The sequence below is a fragment of the Papio anubis genome, chromosome 10 (assembly GCF_008728515.1).
Source record: "Papio anubis isolate 15944 chromosome 10, Panubis1.0, whole genome shotgun sequence".
NCBI classification, from domain to species: domain Eukaryota; kingdom Metazoa; phylum Chordata; class Mammalia; order Primates; family Cercopithecidae; genus Papio; species Papio anubis.
Window position 1 is genome coordinate 93,518,605 of NC_044985.1, and position 25,060 is coordinate 93,543,664.

The 25,060-nt window shown below is 36.6% G+C and overlaps 1 protein-coding gene across 26 annotated transcripts in view; it reads left to right on the forward strand.

Annotated features, from left to right (window-relative positions):
* Positions 1-19,068, forward strand: part of MAP2 (microtubule associated protein 2) — a 306,179-nt gene extending 287,111 nt beyond the window's left edge. For 21 of the 26 annotated variants that reach the window (XM_009182940.4, XM_009182939.4, XM_009182943.4 and 18 more), the window contains 4 exons: positions 8,502-8,594; positions 10,633-10,714; positions 14,803-14,915; positions 15,141-19,068. In XM_009182940.4, the coding sequence (XP_009181204.1) occupies positions 8,502-8,594; positions 10,633-10,714; positions 14,803-14,915; positions 15,141-15,356 (504 nt within the window). In that variant the 3' untranslated portion in view covers positions 15,357-19,068. The remainder of the gene's footprint in view (positions 1-8,501; positions 8,595-10,632; positions 10,715-14,802; positions 14,916-15,140) is intronic. The other 5 variants (XM_009182948.4, XM_009182956.4, XM_009182959.4 and 2 more) reach the window with 1 other exon arrangement.
* Positions 19,069-25,060: the final 5,992 nt, after the last annotated feature.

Consider the following 25,060-nt stretch of genomic DNA (forward strand, 5'->3'; position numbering starts at 1 on the left):
ATATTAATACACTACATTAAATTTGGAAAGGTGTGTTGCATTTTTATCATATTTTTTGTTTTCTCCTATAATTCACAAGTTATTTTTTAAGTAATTCTAAAAATTAAGGTTTTAAAATAGAAACTAGTTAGCTTTTTAATTTCTATGGATAATATAAAGAATCAATTATGAAATATTGTAATTATAGTATCAATCTTGGCATCTTAAAAATAACATGGGGAGTTGTCTTCTATTTCTTTGGTAACTCCAGAAATACAAAGTTTTACCTTTCTTTACTTGACCATTGAGTCAACAAATATTTATTGAGCACCTACTACACCATGCTATGTTCTACATACTGAAATGTAACAATGAACAAAACAGATTTCTTAAATTCTTGACATCATGAAATTTACATTCTAGGAGGAAAGGTGAGCCAAAAAAAAAAGTGATATAAGAAAAATATGTAAAAAAGTGCTAAGTATGAAGGATAAAAATAAAGATAAGAAAGAGGTTCAGGATATGTTAAGAGGAAATTGCATTTCTGATAGGATGACTAGGAAAGGCTTGAGAAGGTGATATTTGAATAGAAGCTCCAAGGAAGTAAAGGAGTAAGCCATATGAATAACTAGGTAATGAGCCTTTCAGGCAAAGGCAGCCACACATCCAAAGACCCTGAGGTAGAAGCAGGCCTCACATGTTCTAGGAACAGCAAGGACATCAGTGTGACTGATGCCACAAACATCTTTGAGTGTAGAAAGTTTATGCTATTATTACATTTTTTTTAGTATTATTACATCTGTTCAAATAACAGAACTTTTATATTGCTAAACCAAAAATCTAAGAGTCAACTTTTCCTCTCACTTTCTCTCATCCCATATCCTAACCATCTTTAAGTGCTAATGATTTTGTGCCCTGAATAGCTCTTAAATCTGCCCACGTCACTCAGTCTGTTCTGCACTATCTTAGCCTAAGCAGAATACATGATCTCTTGTTGATATTGCCACAATGGTAATTAATTTTTGGTTTCCCTACATCTGTTGTTTGCTCTATCTGATGTACTCTCTATATTGTAACCAAACTTTCTCACCACATTTTTCATTAAATATTCCATTGTATAATTAGTTATTTAATATCTATCTTGTTTCACTTACTAGACCATAAGCTCCATGAAGTCAGAGATGAGGTCCATTTTGTCCATAATGTCCCATACATAGTAGGTGCTCAATAAATATTTATGCAATGAAAATTGAATGAATGTATTATGCCATATTCATGGGGAGGTGCATTATTTTAGTGACACTGTTGAATGATTATGAATGTTTTATGTCATGACAATTATTATCCAAAGAAACTTTCTGTGTTTGTCTAAACGAAGCTTATCCAACCTGTGGCCCTGGGGGCTACATGTGGCACAGGATGACTTTGAATGTGGCCCAACACAAATTCATAAACTTTTTAAAAACGTTTTGAGGTTTTCTGTGATTTTTTTAGCTCATCTGCTATTATTGGTTTTAGTGTATTTTATATGTGGCTCAAGACAATTCTTTTTCTTCCAATGTGACCCAGGGAAACCAAAAGATTGGTCACCCCTGGTCTAAAAGAATATTGAAAAATTATACATCAAATAGAATATTGGATTTAAAAGCTGAGTTAGTGGTCCAGCTCTTCTATTAAAGTATTGCATTACCTTTGGTACTGATTTTTTTTTGTCCTTATCTGTAGACCGGAAGCAACAAAATCATGCTTGTTTTTGTATATTGCACCATTTCATTTAAATAGACTCTTAAGTCATTTTAAACTCTCACATACATGATACTACTTGGAGCATGATAGTAGTTATGCATTACAGCTCATCAAAAAAACATTCATTTAGGTATTCTAATAGATTCCATATGTGTTTGTACCACAAGGGCAAGCTGAAATTGAGTAAAAGAGCTGTGTTTCTGAAATAGAAGACAGGTGTAACGAGGGAAGAAGGAGCCATAGAGAGGGAGGAAGAAGGAAATAAAATTAGTCAAATGTGAGGTGGAATCTTTTTAAATATATTCTTATAAAGTTTTAGGCATTATCTGTATTAGTCTGTTCTCACATTGCTATCAAGAGCTACCCAAGACTGGGTAATTTATGAAGAGGTTTAATTGACTCACAGTTCCTCAGGCTTAACAGGGAGCATGACTGAGAGGCCTCAGGAAACTTAAAATCATTGCAGAATACAAACTTCCACTCTCTCTCCTGCCACCATGTGAAGAAGGTGCCTGCTTTAAGGGGAAGCAGTTCCACACACTTTTAAATCATCAGATCTTGTGAGAACTCACTCACTGTCACTAGAATAGCAAGAGGGAAATCTGTCCCCATGATCCAATCACCTCCTACCAGGTCCCTCCTCCAATTCAACATGAGATTTGGGCAGGGACACAAATCCAAACCATATTGTTACCCTCGGATCATTTTTAGGCCCTTTAAATGCTAATTACATAGTTTACTTTCAATTTTATATTTAAGAAAATGGATTAAGTCTGAAAGCAACTAATAAATTATAGTGAAACAGGATTTTCCCTCATTGTATGAAATTATAGTAATGGTTACCACTGTGAACGTCTACTGGGTGCGATTAACATGTAAGCATGTTTATAACATATAAGATGAAGAGAGAAAGATTACAATGAGTTTTTTTTCTCTTTCGCATATTTATTCTTTCATCAAACATTTATTAAGATTGCTGGGCACTAAATGACAAAAGAGGAATGGGAGACAATGAGGCATGGTCTCTGCAACCTAGGCAAAAGGGAGGTTTTTTGCTTTTTGTTTTGTTTCTTGTCCTCCTCTAATGTCTTCCCCTTATTTAATTTTAAGTTTTTTCCAAGCCATTTCTTTCCATCTTCTGAGAGCTACAATAAGCGCTAAATAAGAGGAGTCATAAAATACCCTATGAACTTTTAAAAATACTATTGGTCAACCCAGCATGAAGAAATTTATTACAAGGCTTTTGTTTGTTTTGTTTTTTTGATAACAAAGTCATCATTATATCAGAGTGAAAGCTCCCTGAGATCAGGACTCTGTCTTTATGCAATAGAATTTTGTAACTATAATTCAAATGTCTTTTGTGGAGTAATGAAAAGGTTTTGAGTTAGGTTGAGTAAATATTAATTTTTAAAAATTGTGAGAAAATTACCACTTTGGGTTTGCAAAGTTGAGGCCTGTTGAGCCTTTTTATCTACTGTTCATTCACAAGCCAAACAAAGACATAGGAACTAATGAGGTTATTTTCAGATAACTGAGCAGAGTATTTAAAAGTTATTTTCTTCACTGATTTGGCCCACTATTCCTTAGAATTTCTTAAAAATTTAAACAAGAACAAACTTTAATGTCAAAAAATTATAGTATACAAATTTGAAAAAGTTCATTAGCTGTTCATTTTCATGAATCACAATGACTGTTGTACTCATAATGTTTCTTCCAGCGCCCATTGAGAGACCACTTACAAATACTTAATGATGGGTCTAGTGACTAAACTCATTAATGTCTATTCCACTAAAACGTTCTTTCCCAATTATTCAGCATTATCCATTCACCCAAGGTTTTTCAGTGTGGTTCTGCTTTCTGTGCCATGTGACACAGCTTGCATAGGAAAATTGGTCTCTCCAACTTTTCTTTTAGAGTTTTGTGGAATTGTGCATTTTGACATAAACTGTTATTTCTTCCTAAATGTGTATTTAAATATACATATTGTTTATATTGGATATAAAGAATTTTAAAGAAACTATTGTTCAATGTAGGCAGGGATGGTTAAAATTCTGATTATAATATTTGTATACATTTTAACCAGAGTGCAAAGTTTTTAACAGATGAATCGCTGAAGAACATCATGTGTGCCAGAGAACTTTCAATCTTCAGGACTATCTGATGTAGTCATAGTTTGTTTTAGTATAGGATACCTGAGGATTTTACAGAGGCCAGATAGTTTTCATTAAAATGAATATGATGAAATAAAAAATACTTTTGAAAGAGAATATTTTCATAATGCAAGAACAAAGGAGGGCTTAATTTTATGTCATCCTGAGAAATGAGGGAAACCCAAAGGAAAAATTTAATCCCTTGCAAGGTTAAAGGGAAGTCAGTTGAGTGCCACTGTTCACTCCCCTTTCTCAAAAGCATTCTTTCTGATACAACTTAGATGGAGGAAAAGAGAAATGGTATTGCAACCTAGGTTCATACCTAATGGATGCCTGAGGGGATCTAGACAAATCCAAATTACTTGACTCCTAGTCACCCTCCACATCTCACCACCTTGAGCTGGCGTGTGGGTCTTTTGCTAAAGAGAGCAGTGTCATAGAGTGTCAATTTTAAAAAAAATCAAAATCTCATTGCTCAAGAAATTCGAGTTGACATTGGGATGAATGCCTCCAACTTACAAATTGTTTTACTAAAAACTGTGCATTGAGAATGTATTTTCTTTCATTTTACATGTTTCTTAGAGATTTTTTTTTCTTGTCTGCAGGCATATCCTGCATTTTCTGTTTCAATCCTTTCCTAGAGCAACCCTGTTTTAGGGGAACAGGTGTTAATGTATTGAAAGGAATGGTTAAATATATGCAGAGAGAGAGAGCACTGTGGCAGATCACTTCAATTAAACCATTGTGATAAAATCCAACTAAAGTCACACAAAGAATATCCAGAAAGAAATTACAATATTCTTCTCTATCATAGTGGAAGAATAGAAAGAATTAGTCAAAATTAAAATAAAGCAATTCTGATGAATTTTATGTCATTAACCTATGCTTATACAACTCTTCATGCTATATGACCCTTATGTGAATGGAAAGCCAACTATTTGTGCAAATAAATCACCAATGTTTGCATAAATTTCCTGAGACTAAAATCCTTTTTTGCAAGCTCCCACTGGAGGTATTAATTGCACCAAACCTTGAAGAATAATCTGTTACAGACTCAACTTAGAATGAGAGCACCCTAGGGAGAGATAATAACAAAACACAGGGATGAACTTTAAATGTAAACACAGTCCTTAAAGTATAGAATGTAACAGAGTCTGGCCAAAATGTAAAGTAACAGAGAAGTCTGAAGAATCGGAATTGCTGAGGCCTGTGGCTGCCTCACTAAGAAGTTTTGATGTATTTAATAAGAAATAGAGCGCTTGGGGGAATTTTGAATAGGGGAGAGCTATAGGAAGATGACCCACTTGATTAATCTACTTTTCACTGCTATAAAGTATGTAGAAAAAAAGATTGTCACACTCTTTCAAATACCCTACTTTGTATTAATAGTGTAAGTAAAAATTTTACTTGAAATAGGCCGGGCACAGCAGCTTACGCCTGTAATCCCAGCACTTTGGGAGGCTGAGGCGAGTAGATCACGAGGTCAGGAGATGGAGACCATCCTGGCTAACACGGTGAAACGTCATCTCTACCAAAAATACAAAAAATTAGCTGGGCGTGGGGGCGGGCGCCTGTAGTCCCAGCTTCTCAGGAAGCTGAGGCAGGAGAATGGCGTGAACCCGGGAGGCGGAGCTTGCAGTGAGCCGAGATCGCACCACCGCACTCCAGCCTGGGCAACAGAGCGAGACTGTCTCAAAAAAAAAAAAAAAAAAAAAACTTCTTGAAATAAATTGGCAGAGATTAAAATGTGATTTAGAGAAAATTTTGAACAATTATTATTCAGATTTTTTCCTTCATATCATGAGCACAGAAAATTAGTTTTTTCGTTAAATAGAAGTTAATTTTTTTTCTAGACAATCTCTAAGATGTTAAAATAATTTTCCCTTGACATAGGTTTTTAGGAAAACAAATGTTTTTCTAAAACTGAAAATCCCTTCCCAAAGAAATAAATATTTATTTAGATGTATCCATAGAACCCAGAGTTAAAACTATAACTCTTGTTGTTTTTTTTGTTCGTTTGTTTTTTGTCTTTTGGTTTATTTTAAAGCTGATCTAGAATATGGCCTTCTCCTTCACAGCAGGAAGGAGATGAACTCTAAGATGCTAATTATTTGTAATTTGACCCTAGAGATCTTTGGTGTGAAGTAATTTGTACATTTGCTCCGGCATAAATATGAGTCACATGGAATAGGCAAACGTTCAGGTGCAAGTTGTCAAACTAGAGTGTAACTCTTCATAAGCACTCAGTGTCCATTATCCAAAGAGGTTTATGCTTCTTCCTACCCTACCATTAAGCGCGATGGAAAACAAAGGTCTGGAGAGGCAGTTACATTTATTCTGTCATAATTCACCTCATTTTAGACAAAAAATATATAATATAAACCTATTGCAATATGGAAATGTGTAAAGAAAGTGCCAGTAATGCATGTGAAAGGATAGGATTGCTTCATATTACAAGTTGAGCAGACATAGGTGGAGAAAGTCTACCTGCAAGAGAGGCAAGCAGGTTTTTTTGATAGAATATCTGTGATTTTCTAGAAAATCTGGGTAAAATCAACAGAAGTCAAATTTTAAGTTGTAGGACTTTAAGATTCTAAATAATCTCTCAATAATGCTGGCAATGTGATCATTTAGGATTGACTCATTTGTTTTGGAAATCATAAAAATGGTCAAACAGTTGATTAAATGTTAATGTCAAACAGATTTATGCAACTGAATTTAGAATTTCCAATTTTGTAACAAGTGAATCAGATTTCATGTTTGGCTTGTGATCACTTGGCAATGAGTCACTAGATTGGTACTCTAATGATCTGTAAATTAAATTTTTAAACGTAGTATGAAATCCTGTATATTCTCAAGGATTAGTAAAATAGCTCACATCATGTCTATGTCATTGCCAAAATAATTAGATATTTATTGAGAATCCTTTAAAGTATTATTATTAGAAATAATAAGTCAAAATTATTTGCTTTCTCCCATCCAAGTACTAATCAAGCCCGACCCTGCTTAAATTCCAAGACTAGATGGGAATGGGTACATTTATGGTGATATGGCCATAAATAAAATGATTTGCCTTCAACTTCAGAAAATAATTTCTCTATGAGGTTTTACATGTAATGGTCTTTATTGGTTTAAAACTATCTCCATCTTATGTGAAACGTTTATAGTGCAACTACATTTATTGTTAGATACAGACTCTGTGAATATCTTCAACCCTGTTTAAGTCACAACTTTTATTATGCCCTAAAGAGTAGCCCAATAATTCTGTCTTCTGAATTCAAATTTTGACAAGAGGCTCTCCCCGTGGGTTGCTGATGAGAGTTGTCAATGATATTTCCCTGCAAGGGACAAGCTATCTTGTCAATGTTAGGCAGGCACTGTGAATTAAGCTTTGCCTCAAAAATAGTCAAGATTCAATGTCTTTTCGAATTTTTTATTCTTTTTTGGAAATACCAAAAGATGTGTTAATATTCTTGCAGATGGTTGTGTATCTAGGGTAAATTTATTTAGAGTTTTTTAATAAGAGGATAAACTGTCCCCTAAAGCATTGAAAATGTTTTTTTTTTTTCTTTAACTATTGCAGAGGTGGGGAAGAGAAGAGAGTAGAAGTAACCAAAGTAAAACAAAATGAACAAATAACAATAACACAATAAAGCTTTCTTTCCATGCTTACATTGCTTTTTTGTCCTCCAAAAGATGCAAGGTTCAAAAGACATATGAAATAAGTCATGAAAGTTGTAACGTTGTACATTAAACCAGAGTAATGTCCTTCCAGATCTGGATCTGCTGTTGTCTTCAAGATGAATGTTTGACTTCTCAAAAATACAAATAAAACACCTAACCTCAAATCTGCTGGCCTCCATCAAGGCCTGACCTATGTCTATATGACCTAGTTACAAGTCAGCTAACCAACGGGCATGGGTTTTCTTGCCTCTAAAAATGGAAAAAAAAATGCTTCCATATGATCATTAATGGAAAATGACTGCTCTTGAGCAGTTGCCAGAAAGGGGCCTTCAGGAGGCTACTGAACCAAACCTGCAAGGGAATTGTGAAACCCAAACTTTCTTTGTTGACCCTCCTGGGAAACCGGGGGTTCTTACCCTAGATGAATGAGAACTCTGATGTAGAAGATTCACCATGTGTGAGCCCCATTTGTGCTGTATGGACCAACAAAAGTCAAGTGTACAATAATTGTGATGGCTGACTCTGATGGGGTGAGGGAATGGCATATCCTCTAGGGTCCTGTGCTGAATGAGATTTAGTGTTAACCACTATTGACCCTTACCTAGAGTGAGCCTGAGTCCCAGTGTTGCTGACAACATTGGTAGCCTCCCCATCACAGATGATTCAAGTTTTATTTTTCAATCCGTACAACTGTTTCCAGATCATACCTAAGTACAGTGTGATTTCGAAGCCTCTCTTGCGTTTGACCTGTGGGGGTGCAGAAGAATAGGGGCTCAGATTTACATGACAGAACTGTTCTTCAGTTCCAGAGTGAGATTTCTCTTAAATGAATGTGTAGGTGGAAGGGAATTTAAAGCCTCTTTGATGCTACCCATTCTGGTTCCCCTTATCCAGCATCTTGATAGAAAAGTGCACAGTGAAGTTACCTCCAATTCCTTTTAGGTTAGGATTTTAAACAAGAAGATCGATTTTAGCAAAGTTCAGTCCAGATGTGGTTCCAAGGATAACATCAAACATTCGGCTGGGGGCGGAAATGTAAGTAGAAGCGCCTGTTAGAAAGCTGTCCTGACTGCGTGGAGCCACCTGCACAGCCAGCACCCTGCCTTCTTTCCCACCTCTTTCCAACACACTGCTCCTTTCTCACTGCTGTTCCACATGTCTCCCTGGTATGATAGCTTGTAGTCTTGCATTTTCAGTGATGGACTTCCCATCCTTCCCTGTAAGATCATCAGGGAATTTCTTGCTTTGATTTGGGAAAGAAAACCTCGATGGAATGCACCATGGTTTTCTGGAGAATGGCAAAACCACTTCACTTGCCAACTTTGTTGCTGGCCTTCTTGTCTTCAATGTATTTTCTCACGTTGTTTCTACTCCACTGCAAAAGTCAGCTGGGCACATATTTTTCTAGCTCCATATAAATTACCCATGAGGCAAAGACTGATATACTTGTAAATGCCCAAAGTATGTAATGTCAATCTTCAGTGGTTCATTATTCATGAAAGTAAGGATATCATTTAGAATAATACAAAACTAGTGGAGCATGGTTCATCTATAATTCAAAGTGAAAGGATTCAAGTCCAGTGTACACTTTAGTTTGATGGGATTTTTTTTCCTGTCTCTTTCATTTAGTGTAAATAATATCCTGTGAGAGGAAAGGAACGATGATTCCATGTTTTTTAAGTGTGGTTGAGGCAGAGTTGAAATGGTCAGACAATCTCAAGCTAAAGGAAGGATGGTTCTTTATAAAATAAGAATAGTTTTTCAAAGGTGATCAGGCTAACTGTATCCTACAGATCCTATCTCTTTGAACTTCAGTTTCTGATCATCCGTGACTCAAGTAATTTACAAGGCGTTGAATCTAGAATCTCACCTGTCTATTAACTCTTGGCTACTTGCTTCCCAACTGGGCAGAAGTAGAATCAAGCAGTGAAAGAGAGAGTGAGAGAGAGAGAGAGAGAGAGAGAGAGAGAAGCAAGTGCCTTCTACAAGCAGCTGTTGCCTGATAATCAAAGTAGCTTCACTGAGCATAAAACTGTCACTGTCATTGAAAGTCCATAGCAATGTTTGCTGGCCCCCTTCAAGTATGCTAGGCTAAGCCTCAGGGTTAATCTTTACATTTATGTGGTTGCCACTCTTCCTTATTCCCCAGACTATAAGTATATACCATGTGGTACTTTCATAAAAGTAGCCCCAGACCTGGTAATTACTTGAGGATATCAGAGGATGAACCCAGCTATCCTTTACACAGGTGCTGCTGGACAAAACACCTAAGTGGAAAAGGATAAACTAGGATAATTAACGATCTTAAAGTAAGTAGAGGAGCTTTATCTCCCAAAACAATAGTCTTAAATTTTCCTCTAGGAAAGAATCCCTTGTTTAAATATGCAGACATCCTGGCCCTGTCCTCATGATGCCTGTGATTCAGTAATTCCCAAGTACTCTCGTGCAGATGACAATGGACCAAACTTGGAGAAGCACTGCTTCAAATATTGGGAGAGGAAATATTTTCAGTAAAACACAGAGAAGAAAAAACATGTTGCTATCATTTTATAATTTGGTATGAAAGAAAAATTTCATCTAGCTAACATATGACAATGTAATAACAACTTAGAAAAGCACGTTCAGAACTTCTTGTATCTTAAAACAATGTTGGTCTTCTTGTAACTATGAGCAACATTGGTCACTTTTATGTAAAAAATCACTTTATAAAGAATAATGCATCTCTTCTCTTGGCTCTTTGCTTATGGAAAGGTTTAACGCAGTGTTGCTTAGTTCTCTGAGTGGAAGCTTGCCTTGTTAATATGTTTCTATCCTCCTGTGTCATAATCTGCTTTCAACTAATAAAATCTTCTATTCTAGGGTTTTTCTTTCACTTGGGTTCTTTCCAATCCAAACATGTGGGAGAATATATGGAAAAATATGTCTTCCTGTGTTTGTGTGTGTACTTCAGTTTGGGTTTCTAGCTATGTTGTTGCATGTTGTGACTTTGGGTATGTTTCTAGATTTTATGTATGAGCTTGGGTTTTTGTCCATGTTTGAACTATTTTAAGCATGTTTTATGTGGTTCACATAGGTACAAATTGTTACCAAGAAAATAGACCTAAGCCATGTGACATCCAAATGTGGCTCTCTGAAGAACATCCGCCACAGGCCAGGTAAATAAATAATTTTTAGTAGTTTGAGAAATATTTAATTGGAATCAAGAAATGGATGAGAAAATTTGTTGTTGTTGTTGTTGTTGCAAAATACCTAATTGGAAGGATGTTTTAAAATCTAGATACTTCACATTTTTATTAATAGAAACTAAAATTGAAATTTTCAAGGCATCTTCACTGGGGAAAAGTGAACCCAATCATACAATGAAGAGGACACAGTTTAATTAAAAATTAAAAGGTACATAAGGTGCATTTATCTTTATGTACTCAACATGCTTATTGGAGCTCCTTTGAAATATGTAGTCTATAAAATACATCAGATCATGTATTCATATATAATAACATTGAATGGAGGTAACATTTCCAAAGTTTTTTTCCTAAAATTGGCTTTCTATATTATGTAAAATAAGGATTGTGCTTTGCAAAGCTGAAGAAATGTATTTATCTGGTGAATTTCTCAGATTCTTTATTAGGTCAGTAAACACCATGAATCTCCAGCAGAATGCAATGTTTCCTCAACTTACTTGACCATGAACCCCTTTTGGTTTTTCAAAATATCTCATGCGACTAGTGCTCTAAAGTAGAATTTATATTCATACTTACTGGGAGATTTTCTCCCTTTAAAGTGTGAATCTAACATTATGAGTCACTTTTCCTGAATATCGTGTATTACATGTTTTTGTTAAATTCTACCTCTGTAGAGTGGGCATGTTGGCTCATGCCTGTAATCCCAGCACTTCGGGAATCCAAGGCAGGAGGATTGCTTAAGGCCAGGAGTTTGAGACAGACTCGGCAACATAGGGAAACCCCTGTCTCAATAAAAAATTAAAAATAAAAATAAGCCAGATATGGTGGTACATGCTTGTAGTCCTAGCTACTTGGAAGGCTGAGGCAGGAGGATCACTTAGTTTCAGGAGTTCGAGGCTGCAGCAAGCTATGATCACACCACTGCACTCCAGCCTGGGCAACAGAGCAAGACCCTGTCCCAAAGAAAAAACTCTACCTCCATAGATATGTAATAAAAGATGACTGTCAAATTTGTAATTTTCTTGAGAATATTTTGACACAATTCATTTATCCCTGAGAACAAAAGGAAAGCAAGTGGTTTTAACTGTCTGTGTTTGGCATCTTAACATAAAAACAAAGTAATAGGTTTTTTTCCCATGAAACAAGGTATAATAACAGTTGAGCTGTTAGCTGACAATTATTCTGCTAGTCAGGAGAAAATTATTAATAAATTATTGGTTGAAAAGCAAAGATAGGTAGAATAAATTTCAAAATGGATAAATGCATTGAAAACATCTGGAAATCAGGGTTCATTTTGTCAATGGGTGTTGATTATAAAGCAAGTCAAAGAGTTACAAACTATATTTATGAAGTCTTCACTACCAGTTTCAGAACTGCTGCCATGGAATTAGCTTCTCTGTTTTTCATGAGGCAACAGGAAGGTTGTCCCATACTGCACATCTTCGAAATTCCCCTGTCCACAGCTGAAGTGTACAAACACTGAATTGACTTTGTACTGCTGTGTCAACAGCATGGCTGGGATACTTGGCAACACTGCCTATTTTCTTTCAGAATACAGAAGAAAATGCTGCACTCTTTAACCTAGACAGTAAGGTTATAGTTAGTCAAACTCACCTGTGATCTAGATATACGGAAAAAAATTTATATAGCCAAGGAACTATTCTGTGTATGATTTGTTGGTCATAAAAGGCTGTTGTCATGGACTCCCACCTATTTCTAAATCTAGCTCTTGCTTCTATTATAACTGAATCCAATGACTAAATTCATAAAGAAGTGTCAGCATAATAATCCTTGACAGCAGCAACCTTTTCACAAAATTATTTTGGAATGTGGAATATCTAAAGAGAAAATAAAGAAAATAAACATCTGGAGGCACACATTGAAATATCTGTTCTTCTCAACTTCATTTATAAAGCTTGACAAAGATAATAGTCTTTCACAATTACTGCTCCTGATGGGTGAAAGAATTATTTGAAAAATAAAAGGCATAGATCTCTGAGTTTAAGATATCTGGATTCTCTAACAGTTGCATAAGAATTTCTAGAGGGACTTCATCAGAAATAGACTTCTTAAGCTTCCTTTTCTGAATATGTTTTGGGTCAATAATATGTTATTATTTTTCCCTCTCAGAAGACAGTTCATAGTGAGATTCCATCTCTACAATAAAAATAAAAATAAGCTGAGTGTGGTAGTGCACACCTGTAGTCCTAGCTACTCAGAGGGCTGAGGTGGGAGGATCACCTGAGCCCAAGAAGTCAAGGTTGCAGTAAGCTATGATCCTGTCACTTCACTCCATCCTGGGCAACAGAGCAGAGTGTCTCCAACAATAAAAAATGACATTTTAGCAAAAATTTAGCAAGATTATGTTGACACAACATATAATCAGAAAAGTAAGTGATCTCTATCAGAGGCTACCAAAAATACAAAAATAAGATCACAAAGAAGTTGTTCTTATCTAGTTGAAAGTCCAACATCCTCTAACCTCTAACCAAGATAAGTCTGTTTTATGAATCATTACGAATCATGTTCATCTCATCACAACCAACAAGTAAGACCCATATGGCCAGGTAAAATGTGGGAAGAATAACGCTCTAAAAAATGAGGCATATTTTGAGGGAAGGATAACTACATCTCTAAGCATGAGTTAAATAACATCATACAGTTTATAAGCCTTAAAAGAAGAACGAATGGATATTTCTCCAAAATGTAATCTAATTGTGTAATATAATTTCAAGAGGTCCCTGGCCAGGCAGTTGGGTATTAACATAGATGTCTAGATATTGCATGAGAAAAATACCTCATGGCTTAAGAGACCTGTGAAGCCTTAACAAACCTTCCTCCTTTGTCTACAGATATACATGAGCAACAAGAGAGATACATGAGCAACAAGATTCCAAAATTGCAAAATCTCTTTCATATTTCCATACAGTCCCTCAGGCTTTGTTTCAAAATCAAACTCCCAAGCAAGGTGCACTTTATGTACTTAACATGTTTGTTGGAGCAGCTTTGAAATATGTAGTCTGTGAAATACATCATAACCAACAAGTGAGACCTACGTTACCACTGGCTTTCCAGAAGAACGCATGTGCTCAAAACAAAGCTGCTGTTAAAGTGAAAGCAAATCTCTTAGGTGGAGATGAGTAAATAAGGAGTCTCATTTCACTTTTTATGCAGGTCAAACACATCAGCAGACACTCAGAAATGGTCAAGGACAAGCTCAAGGACAACAAATAACTTAGCCAGTGTAGAACTTTCCATATTTGCGAGCTTGAGAGAGACGTAGAGACGGGGAAGACTACACTGAGGAGTGCAGCGTGGCTCTGTTACAATCAGCAGATCAGGGTTCTAGACTGATTAGCATTAGGGAAAATGGCGTGGTCAAAACTCTGTCTCAATATTATCAGATCAAGGTCAGCGTCAAATTGGTCCTATGGCATCCACACAAGAAAGAGAGGATGATCTGTCACTTCATATATGAATTAAAATGGAAGGCTTTTAAAGCTTACTAGTCGTAAACAACTTAGCTCCTGACGCATTTCATCAGTGAAGCTTTCAATGTTGAACATTTATAAATGAATATATTGCCCACATGTGCACCACTTCCAGCCTAAATCTTCTTTGGATAAGTAACCTGTTACCATGAAGAATAAAGAAGAGTTTCATTTAAATTTAATTTGGTCCCTTAGAAATAAGAGACTAAATGTTCCAACTTTGAGAAAGGATTCAAATAAGATATTTTCATTTTGCTAATTTTTATAGTGTTTGTTATACCAAAAAGAAAAGCCCCTCTGATTTCTTAGGTTAGACATGGGTAAAGGAGAAAGGTATTAATATGTGAAGCAATCCATATAATGGTATAAGAAGGGTTTTATGGTCTTGGATCATCTGACAAAATGATATGGGCTAGAAATTCTAAAAGATTCCATTCACATATATTGTTGGAGGGATGGTAAAGTTAATAAATTTGTGGTTTGCAGCAGTCTATCTACTGCAATCATTTTTGGAAAATAATCACCATAAATGCAAGATATAGTTATATCAAGGTAATTCTTCCCTCGTAGGTGGCGGACGTGTGAAAATTGAGAGTGTAAAACTAGATTTCAAAGAAAAGGCCCAAGCTAAAGTCGGTTCTCTTGATAATGCTCATCATGTACCTGGAGGTGGTAACGTCAAGGTAAGAAAAAAGGTTATGAGCCAATGTTGTCTTTTAAAAAAAAAAAAAAATTCTTCTGAAATACTCTTCATCAAAATAGGTCCCAGATTGAAGACCTGGACAAATAAGAAGTAGGGATAACAGAGGTGAATAGAAGTCATTAATATCAGCCCTGGGAGATGGAGAAAGAAGTAGGGGCCAGTTAAGATGCCTGAGTTAACGAGGACTGATGCTTGTCTTAAACAGATTGACAGCCAAAAGTTGAACTTCAGAGAGCATGCTAAAGCCCGTGTGGACCATGGGGCTGAGATCATTACACAGTCCCCAGGCAGATCCAGCGTGGCATCACCCCGACGACTCAGCAACGTCTCCTCGTCTGGAAGCATCAACCTGCTTGAATCTCCTCAGCTTGCCACTTTGGCTGAGGATGTCACTGCTGCACTCGCTAAGCAGGGCTTGTGAATATTTCTCATTTAGCATTGAAATAATAATATTTAGGCATGAGCTCTTGGCAGGAGTGGGCTCTGAGCAGGTGTTATATTCATTCTTTATAAACCATAAAATAAATAATCTCATCCCCAAACTGTAGTAATTGTTACAATTTTATATTTAAAAAATGAATAGTACATGCAGAAATTGACCTGATTTCCATTTGCAACAGGAAGACACTGGCTTTACATGGGTTCAATTGGACAATTATTTTTGCTCTGCTCTGTTTTGCATGGAGTATTATTTTAAAAATTGCATTTTTACCTTTCATGTGCCTGAAGGCTATCCACTACATTCTGAAGGCCTTGTTAAATCCAAGCTGCTCATTTCACTATTCTGTTTCTGAGTGAGAAGATAAAAACTGCCCATTGTAACTTATTTCAGGTTAAATTAAACCAAGGAGTCTGATTGCAGGAAGGGAAGAGCATGTAAGAAATAAGTTTTTTTAAAGTGTTATTTTGTATAAATGGGAAGAAAGATTCAATTAAGTTATTAACATTTGGGACCTGGATAATTATATCAGAGTATGTCAATCCAATAAATTATTTAACTAATTAAAAAAATAGATTGCAAAGCATTTGAGCTGTGGTTGAGGAAGTGGTGTAAAAGTGCATCCCTTAGGAATGATGCACTTTCATTAGGATGGACTCGTGTCTGATTAGAATGTCAGTTGATCAGCTAGATTTGTGTCCACACTACCAGTTTCACACCCCCTTTCCATCTGTTTGATACAGTATTATAGATATAAATATATATATATTTCTCTGTGGCCATTTGTGATACTTCCTCATATACTTGAATATTATACTTCTTTATTCACAGTATCTGTGTCTCCTGCACCCTTTGGTGTTGCAATTTTAGGTATGTGAAAGTAGATGTTAGCAGGGTTCTCTCCCTATTTAAAAAAAATACATTAAAAAAGACAAAAAATTTTAGCATGAAGTTGCTTTCTGTAACAACTCAAAGCCGTAACCCTGTTTTAGTGCCAGATACAAGTCTCTCCCGTGATGCTAGAAAAAAATTATTTTTCTTTGCTTTCACCAACATGGAGTTTGTGGGGGTGGGTCCAGTTATACATGAAAGGGTTTACAGATTGTTGGTTTAAGATTATGGATTTATCTCATTTTTAATCACAGGATAGTTTGGGGTTTATGCCTATTATTATTCACGAAACCGACTTAAGATGTTTTCTTTACTTTTCTTTTTTTCCATTTGCTAAAGTTGAAAGTTGAAACTAACAGTAATAGTTTGAAACATGTTTTCTCATTTTTCCAAGTAGTATCTGTTTATTAAATTCTCTAATAGAAGATGTTTGTCTTTCTTACCCAAAGTAAAGATCCCCTGATCCGAAAGAAAAAAATACAATACTTTGGGAAGCTATAGCTATAAAACACTTGAGACACAGATATCTAAATCAGTTTTTTTCCAAGACTCCAACATTGCACTCTGTAAAGTAACACAGTGTGATCTAGTATTATTTATCAGAGATAATACTGTTCTGACTGTATATACAGTCTAGAACTCACAAATCAATTAATTCCTCTCACAAATCATTCATCTTAGACTTACAAATAAGCAATGAAATAGTCAATGGCCTGATTCAGACAAAGAGCTACCAGGCTGGATGGACACTTTTTAGTATTTTATCTTTTCTTTTTCTTGCTCAGGGCTGGTAGGTTGGATCTGAACCATTAAAATCATATGGTCCACTAGGCGTATGATCTCTTTGAGCCAAATCGGTTCCTGAATATAAAGGAGGAAATGATGAGGATGGACTGAGGCAACAGGGAAGTATAGAAACATCCAAGTCAAAAGCCAAGGGATGCAGAGACAGAGACACAGGTGCTTTTTGGTGACCCAGTGGATATGGCAACCAATGTAACTGCCATACAAGAAACCCTAGGAGCAAACCCACACCACTCATTCTCAGCTAAGAGATTTTACACAGGCAAACATGTCTTAAACCATTTATAAATCAGTTATTTTATTTAATAGTCAAAACCTTAGAAACCTTAGGATCATAGATATGTCTATTTTCTGCCTATTAATTGCTGTGAGGTTTGATTTGACCAATCTGGGCAATTTATTCATCAGCTTCCCTTGAAGTGCACCAGAAAATAGAAGAAAGGTGTGTGGAGACTTAGGGTATTTTGTTACATGTTTTGATAGTCTTAAATAGTGATTAAATTTATCTAGAAAGAAGTTAACAGCTCATTAGAAAAGTTTTAACCTGTGAAATAAGTATTTTTCTCAACATTCTTTAAAGTTTTTATGTAAGTTAACACTAGGTAAACATTCTACATACTAAAAGTCAGTTTATTACAAATACATACCAAAAATAAAGATTATACAAGGCACCAAACTACTAGATTTGGCATTAAAACAAATGTTTATTTCTAATTACAACAAAATTATAATGAATAAATGTTCTTGCTTTGTATGGAAATACAATTCTTTATTAAAGTTAACAGAAAGGAACTGATCATTTGTGCCAGTAAAAGAGAGAAACACACAGGTTAAATGTCTTCTTGTGAGGTTAAGGGGTAGAACCTATCTTGCCTTCACTCTCAAGATAACGACTCAAATTAAGCTTTTTGAGCACCACTCTTGTGGGGACACACATACGCTGATCTAGGAATGAAATCTTCGTGGTCTCAATTCTAGATCTACTTTGCCAGTTTCTCTCTGGCTTTAGCCTTTGAGAACCTGTATAAGAATACATAAATAATCCAGAGCTGTGAAGAGTTAAAAGGCCTACTTCTCCAGTGAACTCACCCTCTGGGTCACTTGCAACCAAAAATTGGATACCTCATAATGATGCAGGAAAGACCCGAGTTCTTGATGAGTTCCAAAGGCCACGTTCATTTAGGAACCAACTCTCTCTGGATTCACCTGCTGAGTTCCAGCAGCGTGATGGGCTGACATCCCACCTACAAGCATGACACCTGTGTAACACCAGCTATGTATGGCTGAGGAAGGCTGAAAGAAAGCCATTAAATGGAAGAATGTACTGATTGTAGTGACCTTCTCCACACACACACACACACACACACACACACACACACACACACCCCTAGAGTAATACAGCAAACATGGAATAATCAGCCAATATATAAGTCAGTATTTTATTAAATAATCTGAATGTGGTTGATTTTGACATCGCTGCAATTACAATTTTCTTCTATTTTTCAAGTCACAATAAGGAAAATAAACTACTCATGGTCTAAATACCAGAGATAAAGTAGACTCATGGCTTGGTAAGGAAATTTTAAGCATTCCTTCAAAGACTGACGTGCTAAAATAAGTATTGATGTTTTGGGTTTTTTTACACCTAGGATTTTGCTTGGGTGTGTAGGTGAAGGCCAAGACCCTCTGCAGGAAAAAGCTTATTTTCAAACTCAGAAAATAAAATGTCAATCATAAAAATCTACTTCAACTTTAGCAAAAAGAAAAAAAATCAACAAAAAGTATACTCTGTATGCTGGGATTCCGAGGTTCCAACACACCGTTACAAATCTGTGGGGGGTTTCTTTCTTCTGATAATTCTAGAGCCTGTTACCATAGAAAGGCATTTCTTCAATGGCTGGTTGTAGTTAGTTCATGTTTTTCAATCAAATTTGCAAATGTATTTGTTGCTGTATAGTGATTGTTTTGCAAAATAAAATTGCTTGTCACCTAACTGCTAGTTTTGGTTTCAGACTGTTTAATTGCTTCTCCTCTGGAAAAAAAAAATTATATATATATATATATAGTGTGTGTGTGTGTGTGTGTGTGTGTGTGTGTGTAATACAACCAAAGAAAAATTGTGAAAACAAGGCTATTATTATGGCTGAGTTTCTATTATGTGTCAGGGCCTATACTAAATGATTTTATATTAGCTCAATTAATAAGGAAATTTATTTTTATCCCTACTGTATTAGCAGGATGCTATCTTTTGCAAGTGACAAAAACTCTAATTAAACGGGCTTTAACATAAAGGTGAATTTGTAGGCTCAAGTAACTGACTACCCAGGTGTATCTGCCTCAGGCATGGCTAGATCCAGGCCCTCAAACAATGTCATCAGGAATCTTTCCTTTTCCAACTTTCAGCTTTGTTTCCTCTGTGTTGGCTTCCTTCTCAGTCAGGCACCCCTTCCATAATGGGCACCAGAAACTCCAGATTTCACAACCTACCAAAGAAAGCCCCTTTGTAGTAGCTCAAATCCAGGGTCTGAAAATCACTGAACTATTAATACTCGGATATCCTGCCTACTTATGCTAATTGATCAGGCTTGGCTTACATACCCAAGTCAATCACAGGTGGTTGGAATAGTAGGAGAATAAGAGGCGAAGTGGCTTTATTGTTCTCCATACTACCTGAGCTAATCACGGAGAGGAAACGTTTCCTCCAAAGTTAATTCAGGCTACTCCTGCCAGAAGAGAGGAATTGATACTATACAGGCCACAAAAACATATATGTGGCATAGCTGCACCCCTGCTCATCTTTTAGCTCCTTACAGCTCAGATTATGCTCAGGCTTCACCAGGGAGCTTGATAGAAATACAAATTTCTGGGCTCCACCCCAGACCAACTTACTAACATTCCCCCAGGTGATTCATCTGCACTCAAAAATTTGAGAAACACGCAGCTCATTCAGTCCCTGCTAATGTGTTTAAGGAGAAAGAGCTCCATTGCAGGCCTCTAATGGATAAAAATTATCCCAAAGACTATTTGAGACAGCATCCCTACCTCTGATGTCAAACTAGGAACCAAGACATAGAAAGCTGTGACTGGTAAAGGAAATACTTCTGTCTGTATTAGAGGTTTTCCAACCCTCAAGACTATTTTAACTTGACTAAAACCTACTAATCTTATTAATGGCATCACTTCTCATTCAGTCTGCCTTTGCTAATAATGAAGATTTTGTAGAACCTAGCAAGAATTATTAGTGTACGTCTAATAATTCCTTAAAATCAGCAACACGTTGTCACTCAAGAGTCTTCAAACCACGAGGATTAAATTTGTCCAGTAGCATGAATCACCATAAAATTGTTGGTTTCTTTTTTATTAGTTAACAAGGCAAGGAAAGGTTTATTTGCCTTGACAAGAGACAAATAACTGATAAATAGTGGAGGACGACAGGATAACATTCAGTGTAACTTACAGAAAGATCAATGTTCCTCTTCTTGTTTATGATGTGGCACTTGCTTGTAGACCTGAGACTTCAAGAATTTAGGGCTAGAAAATTGTCAAAAGTATACAGTCTAGCAACATAAAATTGTTTTAAAATATTAAGCCCTTCACTAGATTTTCTTGAGCATGATGAAGCAGCATCATAGACACACTCTTTAAAGCCCCTTTTTCCACCTCTCATGCCTTTCCCTCACAAATATGTGTCAGCTGTTCCTACTTCTACTCCCTTAAATTCCAAGACAATCTGTGTCCCAGGCCTCAATTGAGGTAATAAATTTGTGGCCTCCAAATAGGCTTTATTTGGCCTTCAAAGTGTTTTCAAATTTCAGAAAGTTCACACACACATCCCAGATTTGGATCTTCACTCTTGGTGACCATTGATCAGAACTGTCCATGGGTACCTCTGAGATGGGGTTTCTTCACTTGACTTGGCCGCTATGCCTAGCTATGCTTATTGTTTTCTCCCACTCCTCTTCTTTCACTCATTATGATAAGCATTAAACTACAGATCTAGAGTTTGTAACCCTTGACCTAGGCACACTTGTCTTTCTCTCCAATACTGTCCTCTTCCTATGAAACAGAAGTCCAAAATCCTAGAGTCCCTAATCCTAGAGCCAGGGAGTTAGGTAGGTTTAGACTGGGATCCTCAGGGTGACGAAGAACTGGGAACACCAATATTTATAGCTTTTGTCCTGTCTCAAAAAAAAAAAAAAAAAAAAAAAAAAAAAAAAAGAGGAACATTTATGTTAGTATAAAAATTTTAAAAACCAGAAAAAAAAAAATAAATTTTTGCACCCCCTTTTTTTTTTTCTTTGAAAAAAGAAAAAAAAAAAAAAAAAACGGCAGTGGAGTTTGTTTCCTTGTCATGCCACCTATGGTAAAGATCTCATTGTCAAGTGAGAAATGATAAAAACTATCATCTTACTCAGTAGGACTGAACATATAGGATACTTGCCTATTCCTTTTAGGAACAAAGAAAGGCATAGATAGGAAACACTCTAGCCTAGACAAGCCAATGTTCTTGAACCCAAGGCTGATCTTCAGGCAACTTACATGTTACTTAATTGAATAAGTTGCTCCAATATTGAAAGACTTGCTGCCCAAGCCTCCTCCCCCTTACCAATGCCCACGTTGACCACCCAAACCTATTCTTCTGTGCTCTACAGACGTCCTCTGATTCCAGCATATACAAAGGGACAGAAGAAGGTCTTCAAGATCCTGCTCCAGTCCCCGCAAAAGCCCTGGCTTCCAGGCATCACCAGTGGCTACTGTCCCCCAAAGGCTCCTGAGAACTAGCTTGTGCCTTACAAACTGTTGCAGGAAGCCCAGGTGGGCAGCACAGGAGGTCATACTGACACCTAGCAGCCTGCTTTCCTGCCAGACAGCCTGCCGCAGCTCTTCCTTGCCTACCTCATCCCCGCATTACAAGTCAGAAGGAGATTGGAACCCCCCAGAGGAGATAGTGCCTTTAGTGACATGTTGGTAGGCAGATACCTCATGCACATATAACCATACCTTAACTATGGTCACCTGTTGTCAGTCACTAATCCCCTAAGAACCTCTCTCATGTGGTTGCTTATGAAAACTAGTCACCACAGGGCTTGAACTCTTAGCATGGTATAAAAGATAGACAACAGGAACTAAGGGGGTAATACAGGTTCCTAAGGCCACAAACAGAAGGATGTTGTAATAGATAGGCTAGCCTATGGGATGATTCGGACTAACAGATGCCTAAGGTAAGGAGTTTTTTATGGTCCATATTCATAGTCACCTCCATTTTAAACCTACCCAAAGCCCAACTGATGTGGGTATTACCAATTTTAATTTTATTCTTATTTAGTGATTGTGCCAGGCATCCTTAAAAACATGCGTTAACTCCTAATTCTACTGTATTTATCAACATCATCATTTTACAGATGAGGAAACTGGGGCTTAGGTCATTTAAAACTTAACGGCAGAGCCAGAATTTTAACCCAAACAGCCCAACAATAGATGTTTCATCTAATGGATTAGGTTTAACCTAATTAAATATTCTAATAAAACATTTTTATGACAGTTAATGATATCAAATACAAGATATATAATACCTTATTATATTTCAGTATTACAAGGGCTAGAAAAATGTTTATATATTTGCTATTCAGCAAAGGATAAAACAGGTTTATGAATAATAAATATCATTTATGAAAACAGAAATGCTTTTTTTTAAATAAATAAATACAAGTCATCCAATGGCAATCAATTTGAAGTCATTGGAAGCATTTTATGCGGTTCTCTGCATCAAGTCATGGCTTGTACAAAAAAAATCCAGCAAGTGACATCTAAGTCAAGCAAAGATCAACCAAAAATTTCTAAAATTCAACAATTTATTTGGAAATTTCTAGGAAAATTGTATACGCTATTTGTACTGCAACACACATCACTCAGTAAGCAGTCTTATAATTCATATTGTTTAGAGAATAAAAGCAAGTTTTCTAGTATATATGTTAACTTATAATAGTGTACCAGCCAGTAAATATTTTAACATCACCCTGCTTCCAGCCTCATTATAAGCATGACATGTCACTTAGATTTTCCTTATGAAAACAAGGATCTGCAGTTCACAGCACAAAATATGAGAACGCCCTATTAAGCCTTAGATGTGGAATGCACACTTCAGACATTCTTGTTGAATTTGGGGAATATTAGTAAACAAAAATATGCTGATATTCTTTAGCATCAGAAAACTAAGACACAAGCCAAGGGGACTTCTCAGCCATTTTTCTGCTTCAAAAGCACAAAAAGCAGAAAACACTCATTATGTGAATACCGGAGTACCAATATTTCATCTTTTCCTGTGTAACCAGAATGTTGAACAAGCATGACTCATATGAATTTTGATCAAAACACAAATTTATTTTTGTCTCTCACGGTTCCTTTAAACATCCTACTGAATGGTGAAAGAAATCTTCCCCTGCCTCAAGCCGAAGACTTGGTCAAACCCATGACTTTTTAGTCATTCTCAGATCATAAAATTATTTTGATTATACAAAGAAGTCTCGATTATAAAGAGTCTCATTTCAGACATTAAAACGTCCAATGCATGAAATAATGAAAACGCTGAACGGATGGCGTAAGATCTGTACCATGGATTTGCCTTCAGGCTGCAAGCCTGCATTGAGGTTGTGGCATAGTTATCTGTTTCCTTCTCTATGGACTCACTTTTTTCCCTCCTGACAGGTGCTGGGTTTGCTGGGTTAGAAAAAGTAAGGAGGGGTCTTACTTGATTGGGGATGGTGCACTCCATGACTGTGGTGGCTTAAGCAGATCTTTTCTCTTTTTCCGTGGACATCCAGTGATACACCTCCAGCCTCTTTCTACTGAGGCATCTAGCCCATCTAGGCAGTCCTACTGGACAGGACCCAAGACGTCTCTCTCCAACTCTCTCTCCCACCTATCTCTCACGTGGCCTGCATGTATCACCTACCCTAATAACTCTATTGGAGGCAGATCCCAACTCAGCAGCACTCCTCAGACCTGCCAATCAGAGGCATCAGCTTCCTCTAGCCACTAGATTTCTCCAGCCTGAAAAATCTAGTGTCTACCAACATCTGTGTCCCCCAACACCATGGAACACATTTCAGTGCTTTCCAAGTAGTCCTTTTAAATCACTTTATTAAACTTAGGATAGGAAGGTAGCACCCCCCTACACCTCCCCCAAAAGAGAAGTGTGACACACAGACAATGTGGGGAATCCCTTATCAGTCTTCTCTCACCAAATCCCACTCTGTCCCATTTTTATATCTTTTATCTGATAGAAACAAATCTTCGATATCATCTCCTGTGTCCATCTGCACATGGGAAGGGGCAATTTTTCACTCTCATTTTTGTGACCTGATGTTAATCAGGCCAGCCCCTCAGTAGATTCTCATATGAAAAGAATATTGTTTTAACATCTTGTTGCAGTTGTCTTTTCCACACTGTTGGCTGGAGTGGCCTCATAGTGTCTGGACCCTTTTAAACAGAAAAGAAATAAAAACCATAAACACACATTGAATGCTACATCTTCATCTGCTCTAGTGCCCTCAAGGCATTCAGAGCCAAGTGAGGGAAGCAGATCATACACAACTAACCATAGCCCAAGATAAACAGTGATAAGTGGTGGAAGCTTAAGTCACACAAAGATCCAGGGGACAAAAGGGGAGTCAGAAAGGACAAGGAGATAAGGGACTTCAAAAGCAAAGGCATAAAGGCATGAGTGAAGGACACATTCTGAACATAAAAATCACCTGGTATATCTGGAGTAGAAGCAGGTCCAAAGAAAGGAGGCCAGGAAATAAAAATAAAGGAGCTTGGAGACAGATTTTGGATCTTCTGTCATATTCATATTCAAAAGCTTGATTTCTATTGTGTAAGCTCGCAGAGTTATTAAAGGTTTTGAGGAGAAATGACGTGATCAGATCTGAATTTTAAAAGAGTAATTTTGGCAACAATGTTGAGATTGTACTTTTAAAAAGATTGTTAGT